The 26881-nt window shown below is 51.8% G+C and overlaps 1 protein-coding gene across 2 annotated transcripts in view; it reads left to right on the top strand.

The window, feature by feature from the left end:
- STK32B (serine/threonine kinase 32B) overlaps positions 1–26881 on the top strand; it is a 399201-nt gene that overhangs the window by 303268 nt on the left and 69052 nt on the right. For both annotated transcript variants that reach the window (XM_049630288.1, XM_049630289.1), the window contains exon 5: positions 18701–18738. In XM_049630288.1, coding sequence (XP_049486245.1) covers positions 18701–18738 — 38 coding nt within the window. The remainder of the gene's footprint in view (positions 1–18700; positions 18739–26881) is intronic.

Here is a 26881-nt window from a genome sequence, read left to right as displayed (position 1 = left end):
ACCAACATTATCTCTGGTAGCTCATGGTCCATAGCTCATCATCATCATCATCATCACCACCACCACCACCACCACCGTCGTCATCACCATCATCTCTACCATCACCATCATCACCATCACCGCCATTGTCATCATCACCATCATCTCTGGTAGCCCACCCCTTCCCCAGCTCTCTGCCCCATTGCCCAGGACAGATCTTGAACATTGTGACACAATGTGAATGACCATATTTATCACCTGTTTTTATTTCTTGTCTCTCCCTACTGGCAGGCAACCTCCATGAGAGTAAGAACTTGCCTGGGTTTTGTCCATTCTAGTCCGAGTAGAGAGCAGCACCTGGCACATAGTGAGCTCTGAACATGTGTGGTGAGTGCAAGGAATCAATGATTTCTCAAGACTCCATTGCCAGGAACTGTGCTGTCACTTTAGGTCTTTGATCTTAATCTTTACAGCCATCCCTCAAGGAAGGACAAATGTTCCCAACTGATGGGTGAGGACTCTAAGACTTAGAAAGGTTAAGTCACACTTCTCATCAGTGGCAGAGCCAGACTTTGAACCCACATCTCTCTGGTGCTCGTGAAGGATCAGTTGCTCGTGGTATGCTGGGTCACCTGGGGGTCACAACGAGCAGCAGCCTTGTCATCTGTAGCATGAACCCGAGAACAATCACCCCGCCCCCAAGGGATTTAGACTAAATGAGATGATGTGTGTGCAGCATGTAAAAGGTGGTCAATACAGGTTAGATGCTGACCACCTTTGACTCCTGCACCCTTCCCACCATCCTATACAGAACTCTTACCTCACACCTGCCTTGCCCAGAGGTATAGATTTTAGGAAATGGCACCTACCTGGATTATTTGTAATCAAATTCTGAATTCTTTTTCTGAGAGCTTCTCTGCCCCTGCCTGCCACCACCTTGTGGCTCCCCGATGTCCTTGGGACCTTGCTAATATGGTTACTGGCACAGGTTCTGGCAACAGGTGCCTAGATTTGAATCAGGGGGCTAATGGATAGATAGGTGGATAAACAGATGATAGATAGATAGATAGATAGATAGATAGATAATGTATATATTTTAAGGGATTGCCTCACACAGTTGTAGAGGTACAAGTCCAAAATCTACAGGATGGAGACCCAGTGAAGAGTTACAGTTCAAGTCCAAAACTGTTGTGGAATTTTTTATTTTTATTTTTATTTTTTTTTAGCCAGGGGAAGTCAGACTTCATTCCATTGAGGCCTTCAACTAATCGGATGGTTTTCTTATTTCTAAATTACTTAAAATTTTTTGATATATTAATTAAGCTCTCACCATGGTGCCTAGATTAGGCTAATTCTTTTGTATCCATTTTCTTTTTTTGAGAGGGAGAGAGAGAGAGAGAGAGAGAGAGAGAGAGAGAGAGAGAGAGAAAATCTTAAGCAGGCTCCATGCTCAGCGCAGACATGGGGCTTGATCTCACGACCTTGATATTGTGACCTGCGCCAAAATCAAGAGTTGGACGCTTAACCGACCGAGTCACCCAGGTGCTCTTACCCTGTGGCATTTTCAATCCTCACAGCAATCCCGAGAGGGCGTGACGACTGCCCAACCTTACAGAAGAGGAAACTGAGGTACAGAGAGGTTATGAGCCCCAGGGCCAGCTTGTTTCAGATAGATTTAGGGTCCCTTCCAGGGGTGGCAGACTCCAGGGGTGGCAGAGCCCCTGTGGCTCTTACACCTTTTGGCTGTATGCCCCTTTGGACAAGATACAGAGAGACTGGGCCCTAAAAATAGTAACTCTTGAAATACTAATTCACTGTAATGCTCCTTGTGTGTGCTGCTTTCTACCCAGGGCTCCCGCATTCCTAGTGCAACCAGGGAAGGGAAATCCCTCCTCCTTTGTTTCCACCCTGAGCCCTGCCCTCCCCTGTGGGTGGGTGGGTGGGTGTCAGTGCCGTATGCTCCATTCCTCTGCCAGCGGATCAGCATTGCTTTAGAGCTCTGGGAAATCAGTCACTCCTGCGTCCACTGTCACCAGTGCACCCCTGCCAGGAGCCAAGGATCGCCTCCCCAACCCCCAGCCCATCAATCGAACTGAACATTCCTGCTCCCAGAGAGCCCCAGGGCTCAGCAGCTGTAACACCAGCATCCCAACTGGTTCCCAAAGGAATCAGAGACCACCACCGGGGCCCTGTGTTTTAGTGACCCTATGCCGACACGCCAGGGCTTGTAAGACTAAAAGTTCCCCCACAACCCTCCCCTGAACTCAGCCCCCGCCCCGCCCGATGCGAGCCAATTCAGATATCTGAGTTGCTCCTTTAGCAAAGCAGGGCTTTCAAGCCCCAGGAGGCATCAGAACCCCCCCACACACTGGGGCTTGTCCCCCAAAATGCAGGTTCCCAGGCCCCGCCCTCGGAGGCTGAGGCTGCGCCTGGTCTGGGATGGGGATGGGAGGCTGCGTTGGTCCTAAGGATCCTGGTTCCCAAAGTTGCCAGACTGAGGGGCAGTGGTGAGAAACGAGGAAGGGGAATCCGCGGAGGCAGGTGGTCGGGAGCGCCGGGCTTGCGTCCGCTCCGCCATCCAGACAGCTGTTAACCGAGTGCGTTTTGTGGCAGACGCTGTTTTAGGTGCTGGTGACATACCAGCATGGGGGGGGGGGGGCGTCCCTGCTGTCTGAGGTTTACATCGCAAACAGGAAAGGCACACCGAGAGCAAGTGGGTAAGGTCAGGTGGTGATGGGGTATGGAGCGGAATCAAGGAGGGTGAGCGGGAGGGGCCGGCAGAGGGGGGGAGTCACAGGGTATGCGGGACGGGCCTCCAGGCAGGGGACCGCAAGGCCCAGGCTCGGTGGGACCTTGCTGGGCAGGCAGCCCCCCTGGCCGAGTGCAGGAGTGCAGGGAAGGGAGGGGAGGGGAGCGGGGCGGATCCTAAGTGGTCTTGCGGCGGGGGAGTCCGGAGAGGGCGGTGAGCCGAGAGCGCCCCCTGTGGCTGCTACGAGGAAGTGCGTGGGGAGGCGGGGCCTCAGGGTTGAGGAGGCGCTCACGTTGGGGGCGGGTGTGAGAAACCGCAGAGCCAGTGGCGTCCCCCCCTCCCCAGGCTTTGGGGCAGAAGGTGTTGGGGGTTTGAAGAGAGAAGCATATAACGTAGCCCCCGAAGAGCGAGAGGGAGCAGGTGGGGAGGGTGCTATCAGGGGCCAGGGGGCCGTGGGAAGGGAGTTGAGAGCCAACCCTGGGTCGTGGTTGCGCTTTCCTGCAGCCGTGTTCAGCCGGACGGTGCAGGAGGGCAGCCGTCAGAAAGCAGAAGGTAACTAGGGTCTGGGTTTGGCCTGCTGTACCGGGATCGGGAACCGAGGGTTGGGGGAGTTGGCGTGGATGAGGACGGAGGACTTCTGGCTGTGAGAGCTGGGGACACGGGGCCTGGCGGGCGGACAGTGAGGGGGCAGCGAGATCATGAGACTGTGGATGCGGTGGGTGAAAGACCGAAAACTCCGGGCACCCGGCCAGAGTGGCAGGTGCGCTGGAAGGTGGCCGTGGGTGGTCCAGAGAGCGGTGCCCGAGAGGTCGGGGGCGTGACTGTGGGGTGAATGGTGGAGGCAGAGTGGGCACCCAGACCTTTGCGGGACGGGAGGTCAGGGACTGAAGACTCTAGGCGCCCAGCCACGTGGCTGCGAGACTCACACCTGGGGTGCGTGGCAGGGAGGCAGGAAACCAGGGACTGAGTCCCAAGCAGGGGCCTAACGCAGGGAAGGGAGGAGACAGAGTGGTCAGATGGCCCCAATTTCAATGGCTGTGGAGTTGAGGCAGAAGGAGGGACAGGACAATGGGGAGCCAGGGGACACCTGCCCTCCTCCAGCCTGGAGCCCCCAGGGGTGATGGGAAAGTGTCCACTAGAGAGGACTGGGGTGGGGACAGTGTCCCCGGTGGATAGCCCTTGGGGTTACAGCAGGCAGTGAAGGACATGTTCCAAGGAAGAGCTGAGCTGTGAGTTCTAGAAGGGGCAGCGGAGGGACTGGGAGCCAGGCAGGTTCTGGGGCTCCCTCTCCACTCTTACAAATGGGGTGATTACATCAGGGAAGAGGGAATTTTCCAGAGGCCCGCCATACTCTGGGAAACTTACCAAACATTATTAGGTTCCATGTTCTTCAACCAGAAACTGGGAATAATGACCCTTGTCCCAGGGCTGTGTGGGGACAAGCTGTGAGGTGCAGTCAGATCACAGCCTTCTTGTTCTCGAGGATCCCCGGGTCATTGCGTCACACTGAGAGTAAAGATAGAAGGTTCTGGTCCCCCCCACCTCGCTGCATCCCCCCATGCCATCCCCCCCTGTTGTCCACAGTCTCCAGAGACCCCCACCCAACTGTCTCTCTCAAACAGGACCCTCCACTGCTCTCCCCTGATTTTCCCCCAGTGCCATGGTGCACAGTCTGACTCTGCCTGTTTACCTCCTTATGGCTACAATGTAAGCCATTGTTTATTGACTCTGGGTACCTTGTTTTGTTCACTGCCTTACTCTCAGCACCCAGACCATTGCTGTCAGAGGGTGATGTCGATAAATGTGCTAGAATGCCCACAAGAGCTCACATCCGGTGTGACCCCAGAGCCCGGCCTGCTGCGTGGTGGTAAACTGTGGTCTGCAGGGAGGTGGGCTTAGGAAAAGCAAGTTCTCAGCGGTACAAAGAGCACTGGCCTTGGAGACAGATCAACCCTGACCTGAGCCCCATTGAAATGCACCTATTTGTGATTTAGAGAAAGCAGTTGAGCCTCTCATTATAATAAGAAGCACAATTATTTCTTAGGTGTCTTTTAGCCCTGAAATACCTTTGTCAGTGACTCAGATAAAATCCACGCTATTAGTTTTATGACAGTTGGGAAAATAAAGTTCAAATCCCACTCGTGGTGCCCTTCACGGGGGGACCCATGGAAGTCGACAGGCAGAGGGCTGACCAGGCGGAGACTCAGCAGTGTTCCAGGCACGGGAAGCGTGTGCAGACACGTGGGCAGGTGGGTCAAGAGGCTCTGCCTCACCCAGAACGTGGACCAGAAAGAGCCGGAGGTGGGCATCAGAGGAGCTGGGTTCAAATCCAATTGCTGCTTTTTAAAATCTTTGTTAACATTTATTTATTTTTGAGAGAGAGAAAGAGAGGCAGAGCGCAAGCAGGGGCAGAGGCAGAGAGAGGGAGACACAGAACGCGAAGCAGGCTCCAGGCTCTGAGCTGTCAGCACAGAGTCTGACGCAGGGCTCGAACCCACGAACCACGAGATCGTGACCTGAGCCGTACGAAGGGGGAATTGCTGGTGCCCTCTAGACTTCAGTTCCTTGTTCAGAAAGAGAAGATAATGCCAGTTCTCTAGGGCTGTGAGGTGGATTAAGTGAATTACAGAAGGGAAGGGCTCTCATGAACTGTAAAACCGCGCACACCCGAGAGATGCTCCTGATCGTGTTGGTCCGCTCTGCTGTCTTCCTTTCTGCCGCATCCTGTTTCCTCTGAACTCCCTCGGGGTGGGGGTAATCATCACCATTTATTGAGCAACTACTATATGCTAGGGACTGAGCCAGGTCTTTTGCGTCTTTTTATCCCCATTTTACAGATGAGGAAAACTGAGGCCCAGGTGGTAACAGAGTAAGGATTTAAACCATTGTCCGGGCCGAAACTTTTATCCATCGGCACAGGATGTCTGGGCAAGCGTCCTGTCCTTTTACGCGCTTTTCTTGTTTTCCATTTGCCGTGCAGTGGCTCTTGCCTTGAGTTGGCAGTCTGGCGGAGCGTGCTGACTCCGGGACAGACTGTTGCAATTTGAATTCTAGGAGCAACTGGAAAGTGATAACGCTGGGTTGGGTGGGTCTCCAGGGTCTTCATGGACCCTTCCTGACCTGACCGGGAAGGTGACCCCCTCATTGCGTCTAGGGTGGCATGTTGGGTATGTTGTCAGGCTCACCCGTCCATGAAGGAATTAATTGAACCCGGTGCATCCTTGACCATGTTTGTGAACGCTGAAAGCTTCAAAAACCTCCACGAGATATACTTGGGGATAATTAGCTGGATGCGATTGCCGTAGTAACCGAGTTTACATCCAGGCCCCATGCAGAGACACAGCTCTTGAACTGGATTAATCAATGTCAACCATGCTGGTGTTTGTTCTTTGCAGGATTAAAGGGAAACGAACAACCCCCACGCACGGTTTGACCGGATGCTCTTTCTCCCCCAGATAATGAAGAGAAAGGAAAATGGCTGGGGTCGCAGCATGAAGTTTTAGCTAGATGCAAGACAGAACTCCCTTACGAGGCTGTGTGCACATTTAAAAAATGCTTCTGTTAAACCAAGACGTGGGTCTCTAACTGGTCTATCCGGGCTCTACCACGGACTGACTGTGGCTCAGGGAAACGTCTCACTGAGCTCAGCCTGTTTGACTATCCGGGATCAGAGGATCACAGTATTGCCCATGTGTATGAGTTCGTGGGGGCTGCCATAGCAAAATGCCCCAGACAGCGTGGCTTTAAAAAAACAGAAATTTACTTTCTCACGGTCCTGGAGGCTGGAAATCTCCTGGAAGATCAAGATTGGTTGTCCTGAGGCCTCTATGTCTGGCGTGTACATGGTTGTCTTTTCCCCGTGTCTTCATAGGATCGCCCCTCTGTGCATGTCTTAATCTCCTCTTCTTATAAAGACACCAGTTCAATTGGATTCGGGCCTGGCCTCGTGACCTCATTTTAACTTAATTGTTTATTTACAGACCCTGTCTCCAAATACAGTCACACTCTGAGGTCCTAAGGGTCAGTGCTTCAACACCTGACTCTGCAGGGGGACACGATACAGACTGAATCATGCCCCCGCCCCCACAATGCCATGTCTTAATCCCCCCAAACCTGTGAGTGTGACACCTTTATACAGCAAAAGGGACTTTGCATGTGTGACTAAGTTAAGGATCATGAGCTGGGAAAATTATCCTGGATGGTCTAGGTGGGTCCAATATGACCGCAGGTGTCCTTATGAGAAGGAGGCGGGAGGTTCGGAGTCAGGAGAAGGGGGTGTACCTGCGGAGCAAGAGGCTGAGGGGAGGCGAGGAGGGGGAGCCAGTTAAGGAACGTGGGTGTCTCTAGAAGCCGAAGGGCAGGGAAACAGCTTCCCCCCTAGAGCTTCCGGAAGGAACACAGCCCTGTCGACACTTGATTTCAGCCTCTGAAGGCTCATTTTGGACTTCTGGCCCCCAGAACTGTACGAGAAAAAAATCCATTTTGTTTTAGGTCACTAGGTTTGCAGTAACTTGTTACGGCTGCCCCAGAAAGCGCATCGGGTTTATGAGGGCAGATGGGGCCGCACGTGCTACGTGCCCGGAAGAGGCAGCCAGACTGACATCAGTCTGGGGCACGGGGCAGCAGGGAGGGGCCGTGGGCCAACGAGACACTACATCCCATAAACTGGGTGGCCTGAGACATGAATTGATTCTCTTACGGTTCAAAGTCCAAAATCGGGGCGCCTGGGTGGCTCAGGTAGTTAAGCATCCGACTTCGGCTCAGGTCATGATCTCATGGTTCATGAGTTCCGGCTCCACGTCAGGGTCTGTGCTGACAGCTCGGAGCCTGGAGCCTGCTTCGGATTCTGTGTCTCCCCTCCCTCTCTCTCTGCCCTTCCCCCACTTGTGCGCTCGCTCTCTCTCTCTCTCTCTCGCTCTCGCTCTCGCTCGCTCTCAAACATTAAAAAAAATTTTAAGTCCAAAATCAAGATGTCAACATGTTTGTTCCTTCTTGGGGCTGAGAGGGAGAACCCAGCCCCTCCCTCTGTCCCGGTGCCTGGCTGTCCCAGGCGACATTGGCCTGCAGATCTCCTCTGCAGTCTTCACCTCTGTCTTCACACGGCCTTCTCTGTTTGGATGTGAGTCTTTCCCTGTCTGTATATGGACACCAGTTGTTGGGTGTGGGGCTCTCCTCAAGCAGTGCCCCTTCCTCTTCATGACCTCTGCAAAGACACCATTTCCAGATGGCATCCCATTCACAGGTAGACACGAACTTGGGGGACACTCTTTGATCCATGGCAGTAGTGCGGGAGGGGATTGCAGTCGAACCGTGTCCTAAAACCTTCAGGTTGCTGGGTATGGGGGAGGCTGTGCCACTGAGAGACAAGACCAGGGACAGCTGGAGGACACAGGGCGCCACGGGGGTCTGCTCTGCTGGGCCCTGGCCTCTGGCCTCTGGTAGGGCGTGCTAGACGCGTGTCCACGCACGGGCCTGGGTCTGTGACAATCACGCTGTAAGTTGTGTCCTTAGGACTGACTTTTCTAGGTTAAAATGTCTCCTCTTCTCCTCCTCCTGCTGTTCAACTACACTGGGGTCCTTGGTAGTTTTCTTTAATGCCCTGGGCTGATGGATGTCCACGTTGACAACCACATCTCAGTGTTCACCTTTTATTTTTGAGATTATGTTAGAACTGGCCAGTGGCACCGGAGGTACCAGAGGGCCATTAAGGGGATTTATGTCAGAAGGGACAGAGTCAGGGGCGCCTGGGTGGCGCAGTCGGTTAAGCGTCCGACTTCAGCCAGGTCACGATCTCGCGGTCCGTGAGTTCGAGCCCCGCGTCAGGCTCTGGGCTGATGGCTCGGAGCCTGGAGCCTGTTTCCGATTCTGTGTCTCCCTCTCTCTCTGCCCCTCCCCCGTTCATGCTCTGTCTCTCTCTGTCCCAAAAATAAATTAAAAACGTTGAAAAAAAAAAAATTTAAGAAGGGACAGAGTCAGATTTATGCCTTGTAAAGCCATTCGGGTCATAGTAGAAAAGAAGTGCGTCCTCGTGTGCGGGCGTTGTTATAAGGAAACGTATCCTGCAATACCAGTAACGTAATCGTATTTATCAAATCAGATGTTTATTACGCGCGTGCTTCTCCGGTTATTACTTACTGCTGCCTAGTATCGATTCTGGAAACTCCTGCGTGTTTTTTTTTTTCTTGAGATTTTTTTTTTCTCTCTCTCAGGCGGAGAACATTGATCTAGAGACCAGGCCACATGCAACTGGGGTCTTACCTGCTAACATGTGACCTCTGACCTTCTGTGAATAGTTCTTTCTTCATCAGTACGATGGGAGCAGTGACATCCGCTAGAGATGTGTCAGAACTAAGTGAGGTGACATACGAAACGCTGCCATTGTACTGATGCAGAGTAAGCGCGGTCCGTGTTAAAGCCACGAAACGTGCGTGGAATTGCCCCCGGCACACCGCTAGCTGGGGGGTGGGTGCAGGCTCCGCTCAAGCCGGCTAAGACGGAGGTCAGCAGTCAGGGTGACCCCCACCTACCCACCCCGAGCCCCAAAGATGGCTCCTTCTCTGCCCCCAGGGCCTGTTGTGTTAGCCCAGCCTGACCTTCGAAGCGTCTGGGCCTCCCTCTGCTAACAAAGAGCATGGCTCCCATGGGGATGGCCCTGTGCTGACCACTCCCCTGAATCCCCACCGAAATCAAGCGGGTCACGAGTGTCCGGCCAGACCAGAAGGAAAGCCCAAGAATTCGCTTTGCGTCCTAACCACCTACAGTCGGCTTCTTCCTCAAATAATGCCCCTCACGGGCGGCCCCCGCCTGCCTCTGTAAGCTCGTCTCCCCTGACCACAGCCTCTGCCGACCCCCCCACCTCCCGGGCCAGGCCAGGTCTGTCCTCCCTGTGCCCAGAGCTGCCCAGATGTCCTCCTTGGTGAACAGCGGGGAGTCACGGGAGTTCCTGGATCAGACGACGGGCTGGTTGAATTTGGGTATTACAATAAAGGGCAGTTCCTACAAGAGGATGTACACTGAGTTGCTTTAACGACACCAAGAATGAAAGTGACTGAAGCAAACAAATCCTTCCCATGACTACGCGGATTGTGTGTCATGCGACTTGGAGTGAGGAAAAGCGGGCCCGCGGTGGCGGGTGCAGCGCCGGGGCCACGGGGCCGGCGAGAGGGGCGCTCAGGACTCGCTTCTTCCCACCTCCACCTGCTACCTCCGTGCACACCTCCCGTGTCCGCCCCTGGTGGTGAAATAGCCGCAGCTCTCATTCCCAAACGTGGCCCTTCTTCCATCCGGTTTTTCTTCGTTGCCGCAGAGGATTGCTGACGGAGGGCCTTCTGAAGTCCCTGCAGAGGGACACATGCAGAAATGTCCTTTCCGCCCTCCTTTGCAGTCAGGATCAGAGCCACTTCTGGTGCTGTTTTTTTTTTTTTTAAATAGACAGTAAATTTCATATTAAAAAAATAAATAAAATAAAATAGCCCAGATGACATTTTATGCTTTGTTTTATTTGGGGGCTGGAGAATAATTCAGGAGCAAGAACCAGGTTTTATAGCCTCGCCTGCGTCCTTGCCATCAAAGTGCCATTTTGCCCGGCTCTGAAATTATGGGCCTGTCCTCAGAAAACATCGTCACGGCCTTTCCATCCACGCGGAGCTCCTGATGCGCGTTCCGAACGCCCGAGCCCATTTGGAAGGGGATGATGTGCCGGCACGGAGATATCATCAATGAGAAAAATAGAGCGGGAGGGAACGGCCCTGAGTCCCGCGGCCCTACGGCTCTGATAAGATGCTCTGCCCAGAAAATGCTCTTATTAAATCCCAAGTGACTCGGGCTCTCTGGCTCCTCTGCGTGGCTTTGCCAGAGTCTGCCTGGTGATGCTCCTATGAAAGAGATCGCATTCACTTTCCCAGAAGCCAGGCGATGGGCCCGAGTGCTCCCCAGCTCCGTTTAAACAGCAGGGATAGTGACCTGTCGCTTATTTCTGCACTCCTTCGGCACAGGGAGGCCTGCCGTCAGCAGGACCGCGTTGGATTTTCCCAGCAGCAGCCAGAGAGGGGGCGATTTCCATTTTCCCGGTGAGGGAGCGAGGCTCATGTCGCCCTAGGTCATAGTGTGTCGGTTTTCCATTGCCGGCTAACAAACAGCTACTAACTTAGCAGTTCACACGGTTCACATTTATTCCCTCAGCTTCCGTGGGTCAGGCCCCCGGCACGGCTGAGCTGGCCCGTCTGCTCAGGGTGCCACAAAGCTGCAGACTAGGTACCCACGGGCTGTGCTCGTTCCTGGACCTCCGCCAAGCTCCCACGGTTGTGGACAGACCAGAACGCGTCCCTGCGGCTGCAGGCTGAGCTCCCGTTTTCTCGCTGGCTCTCAGCTGCTGGAGGTACCCGCGACTCCCGCCCTGGGTCCCGCGCACATATGACAGTGCCCATCCTCAGAGCCAGCAGGGGAGGATCCCTCACTCCAGCCTGATGGAAACGGAATCAGAGAGAATGGAATCTTGGGGGTGACACCTGTCTCCTTCGTCACATTCCCTTGGCTGGACCCGCGTCATAGGTCAGATGATCCGCTCTCTCTCGGACAGAGTCGGCCACCTCACCTGCAAAACGAGGGCTTGCTCCCAGGTTGCCCGTGACTGACGCTTTCTTGATGTCAACCTAACGTCAGCTCTTCTGGAAGTCCTGTGACCTCCCACCAACAGCAGGACCGCTTTTGGTTTCTAGATGTCCAAAGCACTCGTCCCAACTTGTGACGGGTCATTTATTCACGAGCTTCCTGGCCCGTCTCCCTTCCTGGAGCTCAAGCTCCATTCAGCTGGATCCGTCTTGTTTGCTCTTGTGTCCCCCGTGACCACAGACGGGACACCCCATAAATGCTGGAGAACCGTTGATTCACCTCCAGGCTAAGAGCCGGCCCAGAGGGAACATGTGCATATGTCAGATTTACCCCGCAGCATGAAGGGCGCGGGAGCACAAGCAAGGGTCACCCTGGTGGGTGGCCCCAGGGGGCAGGGCTGGGAGCCCAGGCTGTCTGCTCCTGAGAAGGACTCACCGGACAGATAGCCTCTCTCTCTAGTTTGCCAGGCTGCTCACCTCTGTGCCCCGTTCGGTCCTCTTGATGTGAGAGACGGTGAACGGGGCTTTTCAGGGGTGGCGGCAGACTCTGTGGGCAGGGGCCTGTCTGAGGTCACCCTGTGGTCTGTGGGGGACCCCGGCTGCCACTGGAGATCGGCCAGCCCCCTCCATCAGCTCCCCTTCTGCCGGTTGTGTTAGCTTCCTAATTACCACAAAATCTGTGGCATAAAACGACATGAATTTATTATCTCACACTTCTGGCCAGAAGACTGAAATTAAGGTGTCAGCCATACCGAGCCTCTCCGGAAGCTCTGGGGAGACATCTTTCCTGCTTCTTCCAGCTTCTGGTGGCTCCTGGTGCTGCTGGGCTTATGGCCACGTCTCTCCAAATGCTGGCCGTGTCTTCACAAGCTCTTCTGTCCTTCATGTCTGTGTGTCCAAATCTCCCTCCCCTCTCTCTTGTAAAGACAGAAACCATTGGACTGAGGACCCACCCTAAACCCAAGATGGTTTTATCTTGGGATCCTTGACTAATTCCACCTGCAAAGGTGGTGTTTCCAAATAAAGTCACATTCTCAAGTTCTGGGTAGATACGAATATTGGGGGGACACTATTCACCCCACTCCACGAGGTGACATCTCCTTAGGTCTGCCCCCATCTCGCGTTGACTCTGACACCCTGATCCCTACTGTCTGAATGCACCTGGCTGTTGCTTCTCCAGCAGCCCCCTTCAGTCTTCCCCTGGCTTCGTGGCCTCACTCACTCCTGCACTACAGGAGACCCAGCCCACGCGTGTCTCAGCCCCATGGATTCTGAGCTTCGTGTGGGAGGGACTATGTGCTGAGTCCCTGCAACCCTAGCTCTCGGGCATTTGCAAAATGTTGGTGGGAAGAAAAGGAAGAGGAGGAGGAGAGAGAGAGGGAGGAAGAGAAGGGGGTAGGTGCAAAGCCCCGAGAGAGCACCTTTAGCATCAGAGGAGGCCATGGTCCCTGCAAGCATTTTGGGGCTTATGCTCCGTGAGCCATGGCCACCTCCTCCCCCATCCCCACCCCCCAAATAAGGTCACGCCAGGCCTTACAAGATCGCTTTAACATTCGCTGTTCTGTCTCCTTTTTTTTTTTTAATGCTTATTTATTTTGGGGAGAGAGAGAGTGTGAGCGGGGGAGGGGCAGACAGAGAGGGAGACACAGAATCCGAAGCAGCTTCAGGCTCCGAGCTGTCAGCCCAGACCCGATGCGGGGTGCAAACCCATGAACTGCGAGATCATGACACAAGCCGAAGTTGGACACTTAACTGACTGAGCCACCCAGGTGCCCCTCTCCATTCTTGACAAGTACTTAGTTCCCCCTTTTTTTTTTTTAACATGAAATTTACTGTCAAATTGGTTTCCATACAACACTCAGTGCTCACCAACAGGTGCCCTCCTCAATGCCCATCACCCGCTTTCCCCTCCCTCCCACCCCCCCATCAACCCTCAGTTTATACTCAGTTTTTAAGAGTCTCTTATGGTTTGGCTCTCTCCCTCTCTAACATTTTTTTTTCCTTCCCCTCCCCCACGGTCTTCTTTTAAGTTTCTCAGGATCCACATAAGAGTGAAAGCATACGGTATCTGTCTTTCTCTGTATGATTTATTTCACTTAGCATAACACTCTCCAGTTCATCCATGTTGCTACAAAAGGCCAGATTGCATTCTTTCTCATTGCCACGTAGTATTCCATCGCATATACAAACCACAGTTTCTTTATCCATTCATCAGTTGATGGACATTTTAGCTCTTTCCATAATTTGGCTGTTGTTGAAAGTGCTGGGGTACAAGTGCCCCTATGCATCAGCACCCCTGTATCCCTTGGGTAAATTCCTAGCAGTGCTATTGCTGGGTCATAGGGTAGATCTATTTTTAATTTTTTGAGGAACCTCCACACTGTTTTCCAGAGTGGCTGCATCAGTTTGCATTCCCACCAGCAGTGCAAAAGGGTTCCCGTTTCTCCACATCCTCTCCAGCATCTATGGGCTCCTGATATGTTCATTATGGCCACTCTGACTGGCGTGAGGTGATATCTCGGTGTCGTTTTGATTTGTATTTCCCTGATGAGGAGTGACATTGAGCATCTTTTCATGTGCCTGTTGGCCATCTGGATGTCTTCTTTAGAAAAGTGTCTATTCATGTTTTCTGCCCATTTCTTCACTGGATTATTTGTTTTTCAGGTGTGGAGTTTGGTGAGTTCTTTATAGATTTTGGATGCCAGCCCTTTGTCTGATATGTCATTTGCAAATATCTTTTCCCATTCCGTTGGTTGCCTTTTAGTTTTGTTGATTGTTTCCTTTGCAGTGCAGAACCTTTTTATCTTCATGAGGTCCCAATAGTTCACTTTTGCTTTTAATTCCCTTGCCTTTGGAGATGTGTCTAGTAAGAAATTGCTACGGCTGAGGTCAGAGAGGTTTTTTCCTGCTTTCTCCTCTAGGGTTTTGATGGTTTCCTGTCTCACATTCAGGTCCTTTATCCATTTTGAGTTTATTTTTGTGAATGGTGTAAGAAAGTGGCCTAGTTTCATTCTTCTGCATGTTGCTGTCCAGTTCTCCCAGCACCATTTGTTAAAGAGACTGTGTTTTTTCCACTGGATATTCTTGCCTGCTTTGTCAAAGATTAGCTGGCCATACTTTTGTGGGTCCAATTCTGGAGTCTCTAGTCCATTGGTCTATGTGTCTGTTTTTGTGCCAATACCATGCTGTCTTGATGATTACAGCTTTATAGTAGAGGCTGAAGTCTGGGATTGTGATACCTCCCGCTTTGGTCTTCTTCAGTATTACTTTGGCTATTCATAGCTGAGAACTTCCCTGATCTGGGGAAGGAAAAAGGCATGAAATCCAAGAGGCACAGAGAACACCCTTCAGAGGTAACTTGAATTGGTCTTCTGTACAACATATCATAGTGAAACTGGCAAAATACAAGGATAAAGAGAAAATTCTGAAAGCAGCTAGGGATAAACGCGCTGTAACATATAAAGGGAGACCGATGAGACTAGTGGCAGACCTGTCTACTGAAACTTGGCAGGCCAGAAAGGAATGGCAAAAAATCTTCAATGTGATGAACAGAAAAAATATGCAGCCGAGAATCCTTTATCCAGCAAGTCTGTCATTCAGAATACAAGGAGAGAGAAAGGTCTTCCCAAACAAACAAAAACTGAAGGAATTCATCACCACTAAACCAGCCTTACAAGAGATCCTAAGGGGGATTCTGTGAGTGAAATGTTGCAAGGACCATAAAGGACCAGAGACATCACTACAAGCAGGAAACCTACAGACATGACAATGACTCTAAACCTGTATCTTTCTATAATAACACTGAATATAAATGCACTAAATGCTCCAATCAAAAGACATAGGGTATCAAAATGGATTTTTTAAAAAAGACCCATCTATTTGCTGTCTACAAGAGACTCATTTTAGATCTGAGGACACCTTCAGATTGAAAGTGAGGGGGTGGAGAACGATCTATCATGCTATTGGAAGTCAAAAGAAAGATGGAGTAGCCATACTTATATCAGACAAACTAGACTTTAAAGACTGTAACAAGGGATGAAGAAGGGCATTATATATTAATTACAGGATCTATCCATCAGGAAGAGCTAACAATTATAAATGTCTATGTGCCGGATACGGGAGCCCCCAAATACATAAAACAATCACAAACATAAGCAACCTTATTGATAAGAATGTGGTAATTGCAGGGGACTTTAATACCCCACTTACATGGGATCTAGATGGCTAGATCATCTAGACACAGGATCAATAAAGAAACAAGGGCCCTGAATGATACATTGGATCAGATGGACTTGACAGATATATTTAAAACTCTGCATCCCAAAGCAACAGAATATACTTTCTTCTCAAGTGCACGTGGAACATTCTCCAAGATAGATCACATACTGGGTCACAAACCAGCCCTTCATGAGTATAAAAGAATTGAGATCATAGCATGAACACTTTCCGACCACAATGCTATGAAACTTGAAATCAACCACAGGAAAAAGTCTGGAAAACCTCCAAAAGCATGGAGGTTAAAGAACACCCTACTAAAGAATGAATGGGTCAACCAGACAATTAGAGAAGAAATTAAAAAATATGTGGAAACAAAGGAAAATGAAAATACAACAATCCAAACGCTTTGGGATGCAGCGAAGGCAGTCCTGAGAGGAAAATACATTGCAATCCAGGCCTATCTCAAGAAACAAGAAAAATCCCAAATACAAAATCTAACAGCACACCTAAAGGAACTAGAAGCAGAACAGCAAAGAAACCCCAAATCCAGAAGAAGAAGAGAAATAATAAAGATCAGAGAAGAAATAAACAATATAGAATCTAAAAAAAACTGTAGAGCAGATCAATGAAACCAAGAGTTGGTTTTTTGACAAAATAAACAAAATTGATAAACCTCCAGCCAGGCTTCTCAAAAAGAAAAGGGAGATGACCCAAATAGATAAAATCATGAATGAAAATGGAATGATTACAACCAATCCCTCAGAAATACAAGCAATTATCAGGGAATACTATGAAAAATTATATGCCAACAAACTGGACAACCTAGAAGAAATGGACAAATTCCTAGGCACCCACACACTTCCAAAACTCAAACAGGAAGAAATAGAAAACTTGAACAGACCCTTAACCAGCAAAGAAATTGAATCAGTCATCAAAAATCTCCCAACAAATAAGAGTCCAGGACCAGATGGCTTCCCTGGGGAATTCTACTCTACCAGACATTTAAAGCAGAGATAATACCTATCCTTCTCAAGCTGTTCCAAAAATTAGAAAGGGAAGGAAAACTTCCAGACTCATTCTATGAAGCCAGCATTACTTGGATTCCTAAACCGGACAGAGACCCAGCAAAAAAAGAGAACTATAGGCCAATATCCCTGATGAATATGGATGCAAAAATTCTCAATAAGATACTAGCAAATCGAATTCAACAGCATGTAAAAAGAATTATTCACCATGATCAAGTGGGATTCATTCCTGGGCTGCAGGGCTGGTTCAACATTCGCAAATAGTTCCCCTTTTCTCGAGAGCCCTACTGGGAGGCGCCGTGTGTGGGTACCAAGTGTTTGTTGGTTTGAAGCACAAACCCTTGACCCTGGGTCTTCTGCCCTTTGTTTTAATTTCATAAGTTTTCAAGCTTATCCTTCCCATGGGGACTCCATGAATCATCTCTGTCCACTGTGGATGTTTTGTGAACTCGGCAGTGGTGGGGGCAGGGCGGTAAATTCCATTTTCAGAATGCTCGTCAATATTCAAGGCTCGAAAAGTCACAGTGGAACTAAAAGTTTAAATATATAGGTTGAGTGTTTCTTTCATCCCCAAAGCCATAGACACTGCACTGCATGATTACAAATAACCAGCGTCTGTTTTCAGGTACAGTTACTAGTTGATAAACTCAGGAGCAAATGTTTCCTATTTTGAAGCAAGTTGTTATTAGTCTCAGAGGATTGGACATTTATCATAAATGAATGAGTGGGGTTTGCATTTCTAAAGGCTGTGGTTTTAATACCGAGCTTCGGGGAGTGTATGCATGTTCATGATAAGTACATCGGGGCTGACGATGTCAATTGAGTTTCTCAAAGGCTTTTGTTGTTGTTGTTGTTGTTACATTTATTCTTCCATTCCTCCCTCATCCGTGTTTCCTGTGTGTTGACAAAGACTCCTTCTCCTCAACCAAACTTCATGCAGGGTCTTCTGAGTTCTTCTGCAACTCGTCCTCCGCTTTCGGGCTTTGTTGTTCCCCTTTGCGTTGTCCAGTCTTAGGGAGGACCGTGATGTTGGTTTTGCCAGAAGTGTCCATCCTCCACATCTGGTCAGGTGCCTCATCCTCCAGGTGATGTCCAGTGCCCCAGCCTGCCTTTGGCAAGAGTCCTCTAGCGGGTGGCTTTACCCAGAATCCCCCTCCCTTGATGTTTCCAGTTAGTAACTTTGCATCCATGACCCCCACCTGCTCCTTGGCTGTAAATTCCCACTTTGTCCGTGATGCGTTCGGAATTGAGGCCAGGTCTCCCCTGCTGCAGTTGTCCTGAGTATAGTCTGTTCTTGCACTCTGACTACTGTCCAGCTCTGATTTTTCTCTGACAGAGTCTACTGACGACAGGCATCGTGCTAGGCACGTGGTGCAGAGGTGAAGAAGGCAAGCTCGTGCCTTGAATAAGCATGACTTGGAGTAGGAAGCCCTCCGCTCTAATGGCGAGGTTCGGCAGAACTTTCCAGAAAGTCGCCCGCCCCCACCCTAAAAAAGACCAGCAAACTTTCTCCCCAGAGGATCAGATAATAAACATTTTAGGCTTTCGGGGCCACATCAGTCTCTGTAGTACATCCTTTTGGTTTTGCTTTTTGTGCGTGTTTTGTTTTTATGACTCCTGAGAGATGTAAAAGCCCTTCTTAGCCTCGCAGGCTGCACAAAAACTGGCTGAGGGCTGGGTGTGGCTGATCTCTGACCTAAACAAGTTGACAGTCTTCCTGAACCTCCTTCCCGTGTCTGTAGAGCAGAGACCATCACCCCCAGGGGGGTTACATAGCAAGGTGGGAGGGCTACAGTCCATCAGGAGGGGGGAGCGTCTATGCAGGTGCTCAATGAGCAGATACTCCTAGGAGTCTCAAAACCAGAAATTGTCAAGAACATTCAGGAAGAAGGTATTCCCACAGTCGACTTGACTTGCAGTTCCAGGAAATGAGAAGGAAGCAAGAGCACAGGTGCTCTGTCATCCTAGTAATTACTCCCCTGCCCCCTGAGATGTCGTGCCAAGGGAGAGACAGGCACGCTGGGTGTTGCCAGGCGTTCGTCCCCAAGTGTCATGTTTGTTATGTGCTCATCAATAGACTCCAGGAATCACATTTTCAGCCTCTTTGTTTTCTCTTACAGAGACATCAAGCCAGACAACATACTGCTGGATGAACACGGTAAGCCTGTTACGTGTGTTTTATAGGGACACTTGCAGCGGGGAGTCTGAGGCTCTGGGAAACCGCGGTCCTGGGGCGTTGGATTTGAGGGTTGGCTAGAAAGCCTTTTTTTGGTTTAATTCTGGTGGGTGAACATCTGTGTGATTTCCGGCCCGTGTCCTGAGCAGTGAGCCGAGCCCAACGTATTTGAAGGTTTCATGGCCGACCGCATAGCTGTTCTTGTCCTGATGTGAGGAGGACGGGGCAGAGGTGGGAATGGGATGTAGGGCTGGAGAGCTCCCCCACCTGTGGACCTGCGGCTTCAGGAAATGTGCTTACCTCTCCGAGCCTCAAGCTCGTCTTCTGTAAAACATAAAATGGTGTCCGCCTTCCAGATTCTCACGGAGATCAAAGGGCATCATGTGTGCCTCGCAAGCCAGAAATCCGTAATCCGTAATCCACCACACTTTCCTTCATCCTGGCTTCTCGAGCTTTCATGTGCGTGTAGACCCTGATTCAGTAAGTTTCAGGTGGGGCCCGGATTCTGCATTTTAAGAGCTCCCGGGTGAAGCCAACGCTGCTGGTCGGTGGACTCCATTTGGAGAAGGAGGGCTGTCTATGTCCAACTTTGGTCCCTGGGAGTCTCTGCGGAGACTTGGTAAGAATTAAAGGCCATTCCCTGTCTTGCTTCGGCAGGCCTGGGCCTCTGTGCTTTGGCTCACTCCCAGGGATGTGACGCCCATCAGAGTCGGGCCCGTAAGTCCAGGGCGTGGCCCAACAATGCACAGTTCGGCCGATCTGACAGTCACCTGTAGCCTTGAACACTGACTTTGCTGACATGGCTTTGGGGGCTCAGCCCCCAAGGGCTTTGGGGAAGACGGGGTGGAGTCAGCAGCTGGGGAGTTTTCTGAGGTGCTCCTGTGTCGTGCAGGGGTGAGACTGCTGCCTCTTCCACGCAGCTCCTCCCAGCCTCCCTCCCCGACCCCAGGAGATAGAGGCTGTGGCTCCTTCTAGAAGCCTCTCTGGAAGCCTGTTTGTGTCACCGGTGAGGCTCAGGGAATCCTACCTCATTGTGTAAGCTCCTTGGTATCAGGAGGTGGAGAGCAGAGCAGGAGCGGTGGAACCTGGGCTCGAACCTCCTGCCAGAAGCTGAAACCGGCCTGGGTGCTTTGGGGCGGTGGGTTGAAATGCCTGTGCTCCAGACCGGAGGGTCAGTGATGACCTCAAGACACCAGGGGGCCTGGGCAGAGCTGAGGATACAGATCCCGGCTCCAGTTAGTGTATACCAGTCAGGATCCCCGGATGTGGAGCTCAGCTGACCCCCCCGGCTCTCCGTGTGTCTTCGGCAAGTTACTCCACCTCTGTGAGCCCTGGCTTTCCCAGCGGTGAGGCAGAAGCGGGGCGGCGTGGCGGTCACGGTGACCGTGGAAGACAGACAGTGAGGGTCTGCCCCTGTCACGCCAGCAGGACCTAAAAGGTGCTCCCTCAACCGCTCCCTGCCCCTTCTCTGCTCAGGGCAGGGTGGGTGGGATCACAGAGGCAGGTGAACACGACTTAACCGGAAGAACTCAGCCATTTTATCTGTGAGGAAATGAGACCCAGGCCTGTGCGACTCCACAGTTCATACGTGATCGGGCCACTGGTTCCTGTAGCCACTGCGCGCAAAGACACAGGCGTGCAGCCTTCCCTGTGTCTCCTTGTTCCTGAGCTCTGGATCTCCATCCATCCCTCTCCTCCTTCCCTTTGGCGCTCTTTCTCAGCTCTCCACTCGGCCCCTTTCCCCTCTCCTTCCAGACCAGACCTACCCCCCCCCCCAGATCTCTGAGCGCCCCATTCTTCACCCCTCCCACATGGTTTCACGTGTCCTGACCCTGCCTCTGGCTTTGCAGCATCCCACACACTCCCCAAGGGCCTGTGGACCGACCTTCTTGACCCTTCTCTAAGCTCCTGTTTGACAGGGCCGTCTCCTCTTGGTGTTGAGACCCAGCGCTGAAACACTACTTCATACTAAAGAGTGAATGACACCTTCCCCCACCTCCAACTTTTAACATTCCTTTTAACTGCCTTTTCAGGCAGTGCAGGAGGGAAGTCGAGGAGTGGGGAATTCTCTACAAAACACACAGGTCTTCTCCCTCAGAGCCTGTGGTCATGGTCCCTCTTTTCCTGATTTACCTTAGGAGCCACTCGTCAGCTTTTTTTCCCTCTTAGTTATTGTTGCCTTTAACTGTACTGAAGTGTGACTGGCAAAGAAGACTTGTATATGCTGAGGTTGCACAATGTGATTTTTTTAAAGGTGTACAACATGGTGCTTTAATGTAGGTATACATTTTGAAATGACTAGCCCAATCACGTTAATTAACATATCCATCACCTCATCTTTGTATTTTGTGTATGGTAACATTTAAGATTCACCTTCTTAGCTGAGTTCAAAAATACAATCGAGTGTTCCGAGCCACAGTCGCCAGGATGAACATTAGATCCCCTAACCTTGTGCTAATTGCATTACAAAAAAAGTTTACAAAACGGTTGCTCGTGTTGCTATTTAAAGAGTCTGACCGTGGATCTCATCGACTGTTTTCCCCGTTGGCTGTGTTTACAATGGAATATAAACATAATGAAATACACGCATTCACAGTTTCTTAATAACGTTCAAGTTCTGCTGGTTACACAAAATCCGAGGCTCTCATACGAGCTTTTCTGCTCCCTCAGTGTCTCCTATGCTTTCTGATCCTTCAGACTGGGTTTAATCCTTCCAGACAGGCACTGGCATTCTGTCCTGAGACTTGGGGTCTCTTGGCCAGCAGCAAAGGCAGAGACAGATCATACCTGGAGCAAAATGAAGTTGAAGGCAGATAGAACATCTTAGGGGAGTGCAGGGAGGAGTGTCGGGCGTGTGTTAGGCCTGAGGACAAACAGCTCAAGGAAATGGGGTCTTAAAGTTGCAAAGGGGATGGGGAGGGGGAGGGTTACGTCCTTTTCTATTGGGAAAATAATGCTGTGCAATCAATAACCGCATGACTTTAATGCACAAACAGGAAGCATCTAGTAAGCTCCCAGGTCTGCGGGGGTTAAGCTCTTACAGGCAGGGCTCCATCCTAAGACTGAGGTCAGGTGGGGTCAGCCAGGCTGGTGACGTTGGCCGTGCTCACGCCTGAGGGTTGCCTGCTTCCGGCTGGCACATCCCGGCCTTGGCCGGGCAACTCAGCCCTGCCCCTCCGGGCTCTCCCTCCAGCAGCCCAGCCCCGCGTGGCCTCTCAAGGCTACAGTAGAAACAGGGGCACGGAAAGCCCGGCCCCTCGAGCTCACCCCTGTGTCACATTTGCTCCCGTCCCAGTGGGCAAAGCGTGTCATGGGCCGACCTAGAGGAGGGGTGGGGGCACCGCACGGCGCATGGCTACATGGGTGAGACAGCAGGGGAAGAGCTGTGTGAACCGATGCCATCCTCTGGAGGAAGCAGGTGGAAACGGGAAAGCTGCCGGCACAGGTGGGCCAGTGAGTCTTGCCACCTGAGTCTTTCCCGGGCTTCGCCAAAGACGAGCAAAGAGTCAAGCGTCAGAAAACCCTGCCTTTCTGCCTGGGTGTCCCTGAGGGCCCTGGTTCGGCATTCGCTGCTGTTGACTGAGTTCTGGAAAGCGACACCTTCACTTTTGCGCACCTGCCACAGGCTGCCCATCGAGCCAGGTGATCCAAAGGACATAGGCCGAGCCCCACCCACGGAAGTGATTCCTCTTGCAGGAGACGGTGGTGCGTGGGGGGATTTTCAAGGTACCTGGTGGTTCTGAGGTCAGTGCTGGGCCAGGGCAGGGGCCGGGCCGTGCAAAAGCGGAGGGACTGGGCTGCGGGCTTCCTGGGTCCTGCTGTGTGAGGGGGGGGGGGGGGGGTTCACAGGGCACTTGGGGGCGAGTGGGGACGCTCCGCTGCCGGAGGCCATGAGACCCCACACAGTTCACACTTTCACAACTGGCGGTGGAGGGTGGAGCTCGCGTGGGCGGGAGACACCTGCCCTCAATCTTGGGCATCAGGTGACACAGCAGCCACGGCAGCCGAGTTTGCTTTCCTCTCCTTGTATTAACCGTGCCTTTTCTTCCTGACTTCTGATGCCCGACTTCTTCACACTCAGGGCCACTATCACCTGCCCCAATCACCCCAGGGCCAGGCCCCAGACGAGCAGAGACGGTCCCTGCACCCCAGAGCTGCTGAAATCATACAGGCCGACCAGTCCTAACCCTGCCTGCCCTGCCTCACTCACTCCTTCCCACAGAAACCACCAGAAAGCCCCCTGCCCACGTTTTCGCCCTTCTCCCTCAGCCTCGCGGCCGACCCTGATCTCCTCCACGCGGCCCCATGACACGGTGGACCCCCTTCTCTTGGGTACGTCCAAGAACAAACTATCCTTTCAGTGGCAGTTGTCTCCTGGTCTGTTGGCTTTACTGTACCTCAGATGTCCCATTAATTGATGTATTTTAGAGCAGTCCTTAACTGAACTCGTCTCAAAGAATTCACCCTCCATTGCTGACATATTTATTGATGATTGTGAGGGGCACTCGCCGAAACGGTAGCAGGCAGGAGCACAGACTCTCCCTCTCCCTTGTCAAAACGCTTTCCAGGCTTCTTCCGTCGCCCCTGGAGGCAGAGACCCCAGGGCAGCAACAAGGTGGGCGCACGTTGTTTCCAAAGCCTCGGATCTGGAGACTGGAAAGCGGAGAAGGAAGTGTGGGGGGCCGGGGTCTTTCCAAGTCGGAGGGGCCACGGCGTGTCATTATGTAGACAGGGTCCCGAGCGTTTCAGGACGGAGTGCGGGAGTGGGGTTGAGATCTGCTCTGGGGGTCCTTGGGAGGTGGTAGGTAATGCGGTTCTTTTCAGAAGGGCCGCAGGGAAAGGTCGGTCCTCGTGCAGCACGGTGCCAGGGGAGAGTCGTTTAGCCTCAGCGCGGGAGTCTCTGAAAGCCCCCAGTACACAGCCCCTGTCTCAGTTTCCTACGGCTGCTGCAACAAAGTCCCACAGATGGAGAGGCTCCAACAGCAGAAATGTATTTTCTCCTACTGTTGGAGCCTGGAAGTCCAAGGTCAAGGTGGGGACGGGGCTGTGTCCCCTCTGAGGCACCAGGGACGGTCCGTTCCTGTTCTCTCCATGAGCTTCTGCCGGTCCCCGGGCTGGGGCAGCGTAATTCCAAACTCCACGTGGCATTCTCCCCAGGTACGTGTCTGTGTGCAAGAACACCAGGCTTACTGGATCAGGGGCCCACCCCACCCGCTTCCGGGTGACCTCGTCTTAACCGGTTACATCTGCCATGGCCCTACCCAAATGGAGTCACCTCCTGAACTAACGGGAGTTAGGACTTCAACATACGAATTTGGAGGGCGGGGGAACATCGCAGCCCCATCGCCTCCGTATGGGATTTTAACAAATGAAAAATAAAGCAAGGAGGTGGCAGATAGGGGCCAAGATATCACCTCTTTGCTGACAAAAGCTTGACTTTGTGTGAGTCAAAAGGGCTTCCTTCTCCAAGACCCCAGCGAGGGGAAGATTCACCTCCCAGATCCCCACCCACGTGGGGTAAGAGACTGTTCATATAAGACCAGCAGAGGGGCCTGCATCTGCCCGGGCAGAGCTAAACTGAGTAAAGCTAGTTTGTTCATCCCAAAATGACCCTTCACATAACCTCTCTTCCTCCCTTGGGGGACAGTGAGGAAGGGGTGGAGGAGGGCCAAGGGTCTACGGACGTGAGATCCTTCCTTGTGACATCATGAGTTTCTAGGTCTCTGGGGACACGGGGTCCAAATTCCTGCTCTGCCTGGTGATCCCCTAATTGCTCCTGGTTTTCAGAACAGTGTTGGACACCGGGCTGAGGCCCACGTGGCCTGGCCGCCGGCTTCAGGGTGCACATGTGTGTGGAGGGGAGGCTTTCGTCCTGGAGTGAGTCCAGGAGGGTGACCTGTGGGGATAGCGGCGACCTGGCCATCCCCTGACCTGGAGGGAAGGCAGCTCCGTCGCTGGCCAGCAGCACACCCCTTGTGCACACACCGGTCTGGGCGGCAGTGCCCTCGCGAGAAAGCGGCTTGGTGAAGAAGGGGGGTGGTGAGCCTCGGGGTCAAACCCGCCTGGGGCTTGGATTCTGGCTCTAAGACCTCGGGCTGGACACTCAGTTCCTAGCTGCTCACACCAGTGATGAGGCCACCTTAACAAAAGTCCTGCCTCCGCGAAGACCCCTGTCTATCCAGCTCGTCCATCCTTTGGCTTTGCCCCAAACAGCTGACCTCTGCTTTCTTTCCACCTTCCAAACCTCTCCTGAGCGCAGCTCGCTGGCAGAACACAAATCTCATCCAGAACCCAAGGTGTAAGAGAGTCAGGAAATGTGGATCTCCCCTCTCTCTGGCCCTTGGGATACAGGAAGTAGCAAAGGACGGAGTGGAACGTGGTGAACGTAGTACAGTGTATGCGCTTGGCGAACCGCTAGTTGTACACCTGAAACGAATGGAACCTTGTGTGTTAGCCATGGGGAGGAAGGGAAGTAGGGAGGGAGGGAAAGAGAAGGGAAGGGAAGCGAAAAAGAAAAGCAAAGGGAAGAAAAGAGAGAGGGAGAGAGAGAAAGGAAAGAAGGAAGGAGAAGGGAGAGAAGAAAGAGAAAGAAAGAAAGAAAAAAAGAAAGAGAGAAAGAAAGGAAAGAAAGAAAGAAAGAGAGAAAGAGAAAAAGAAAGAGAGAGAGAAAGAAAGAAAAGAAAAGAAAGAAAGAAAGAAAAGAAAAGAAAGAAAGAGAGAAAGAGAAAAAGAAAGAAAAGAAAGAAAGAAAGAGAGAGAAAGAAAAGAAAGAAAGAGAGAGAAGAAAGAGAGAAAGAGAAAGAAAAGAAAGAAGAAAAGAAAGAGAGAGAAAGAAAGAAAAGAAAGAGAAAGAAAGAAAAGAAAAAGAAAGAAAGGAAAGAAAGAAAAGAAAGAGAAAGAGAAAGAAAGAAAAGAAAGAGAAAGAAAGAAAAGAAAGAAGAGAGAAAGGAAGAAAGAGAAAGAAAGAAAGAAAGAAAGAAAGAAAAAAAAAAGGAAGGGAGGGAGGGAGGGAGGAAGGAAGGAAAAGAAAGGCTGCTAAATGTCAGGAGATCATCGCCAGCCTGGTCCTACAGAGTCGTACAGAGCAGATCACAGCTGGAAAAGCACTATGAAAACCTCCCTATGAATGGTGTTCATTGTAATTAATTTATGTGATTGCATGAAATTACATGCCCAGCCAGAGTGTGGAAGGAGAGTGTGTTGGCCAAGTAGCCTTGGCTACCCTGCAGGGACTCACCCAGAAACCTGGTGGCTGGAGAGAAAAGAAGAAACAGAACCATGGAGAACCCCTCCCACAGAAGCCTTGGGCGAGGTGGATTCCCTGGGGCATCAGATGAACCAGGCTGCAAATGCCGGGGAAGGCTTTACGAAGTCCCAGTCTATCCTGGGGGAAGTCCCTGAACTGGTCGGGGCGTGAGAGGGCCCCACATCTCCGCCACGGGCTCAGGAAATCCCAGAAGGCTGTTGGCTGCGCACAGCGGGGCCTGGAGCACACAGAAGGTTCTATGGCCCCGAATCCCCGCCCCATGACCAAGACACAGGAGGAGGTCAAATCAAAGAAGAAGAAAACCACACTTTCTTCTCATCAGGCAGACATGCTCTGAAACAGTCAGTCTTCCTGCTGCCGTCAGCCAGATGGAGCCTGGATAAGCTCGTGCCCTGGGATTTGATTTGGTTTCTTTTTCTCCCTTTCTTTCTTCTGTTGTCCTGCAGTAAGTCCGCTATGATCTCCGTGAAGATAAGGAGGAGGGGAGAGCGTGCGGGGTGTGTGATCCCAAGCGAAAGGTCAGGGCCAGCGTTATGTCACAGTGACATCTCAGAAGCACAGTTATGATTAGCGGGTGCACCGGAGCCTGCCCTGGGGAGGGGGCTGCAGCCCACGGCCGTGGCTTCATCCAGCGGCTTCTGTTCCACAGCCCCAGTCTGGCCTCTGCTCAGGCATGATGTAGACCTTGCAAACCAGCGAAGGAAGAGACATGTTCACAAGAGACTTTGCTCCAAATCCAAGTCTCATGAAAGGGAAACGGGGGGAGGTGGGGGGTAATGTGGAAGGTGGTCCCCTCTTGTGGACTGGACTGCCTTCCATTGTCACTCCAGGTCTAGCTCCCCCTGGTGGGCACTGCCT

The sequence above is a fragment of the Panthera uncia genome, chromosome B1 (assembly GCF_023721935.1).
Source record: "Panthera uncia isolate 11264 chromosome B1, Puncia_PCG_1.0, whole genome shotgun sequence".
Taxonomy (NCBI): domain Eukaryota; kingdom Metazoa; phylum Chordata; class Mammalia; order Carnivora; family Felidae; genus Panthera; species Panthera uncia.
Note: the sequence above shows the minus strand (reverse complement) of the source record. Positions and strands in the feature narration are given on the sequence as shown.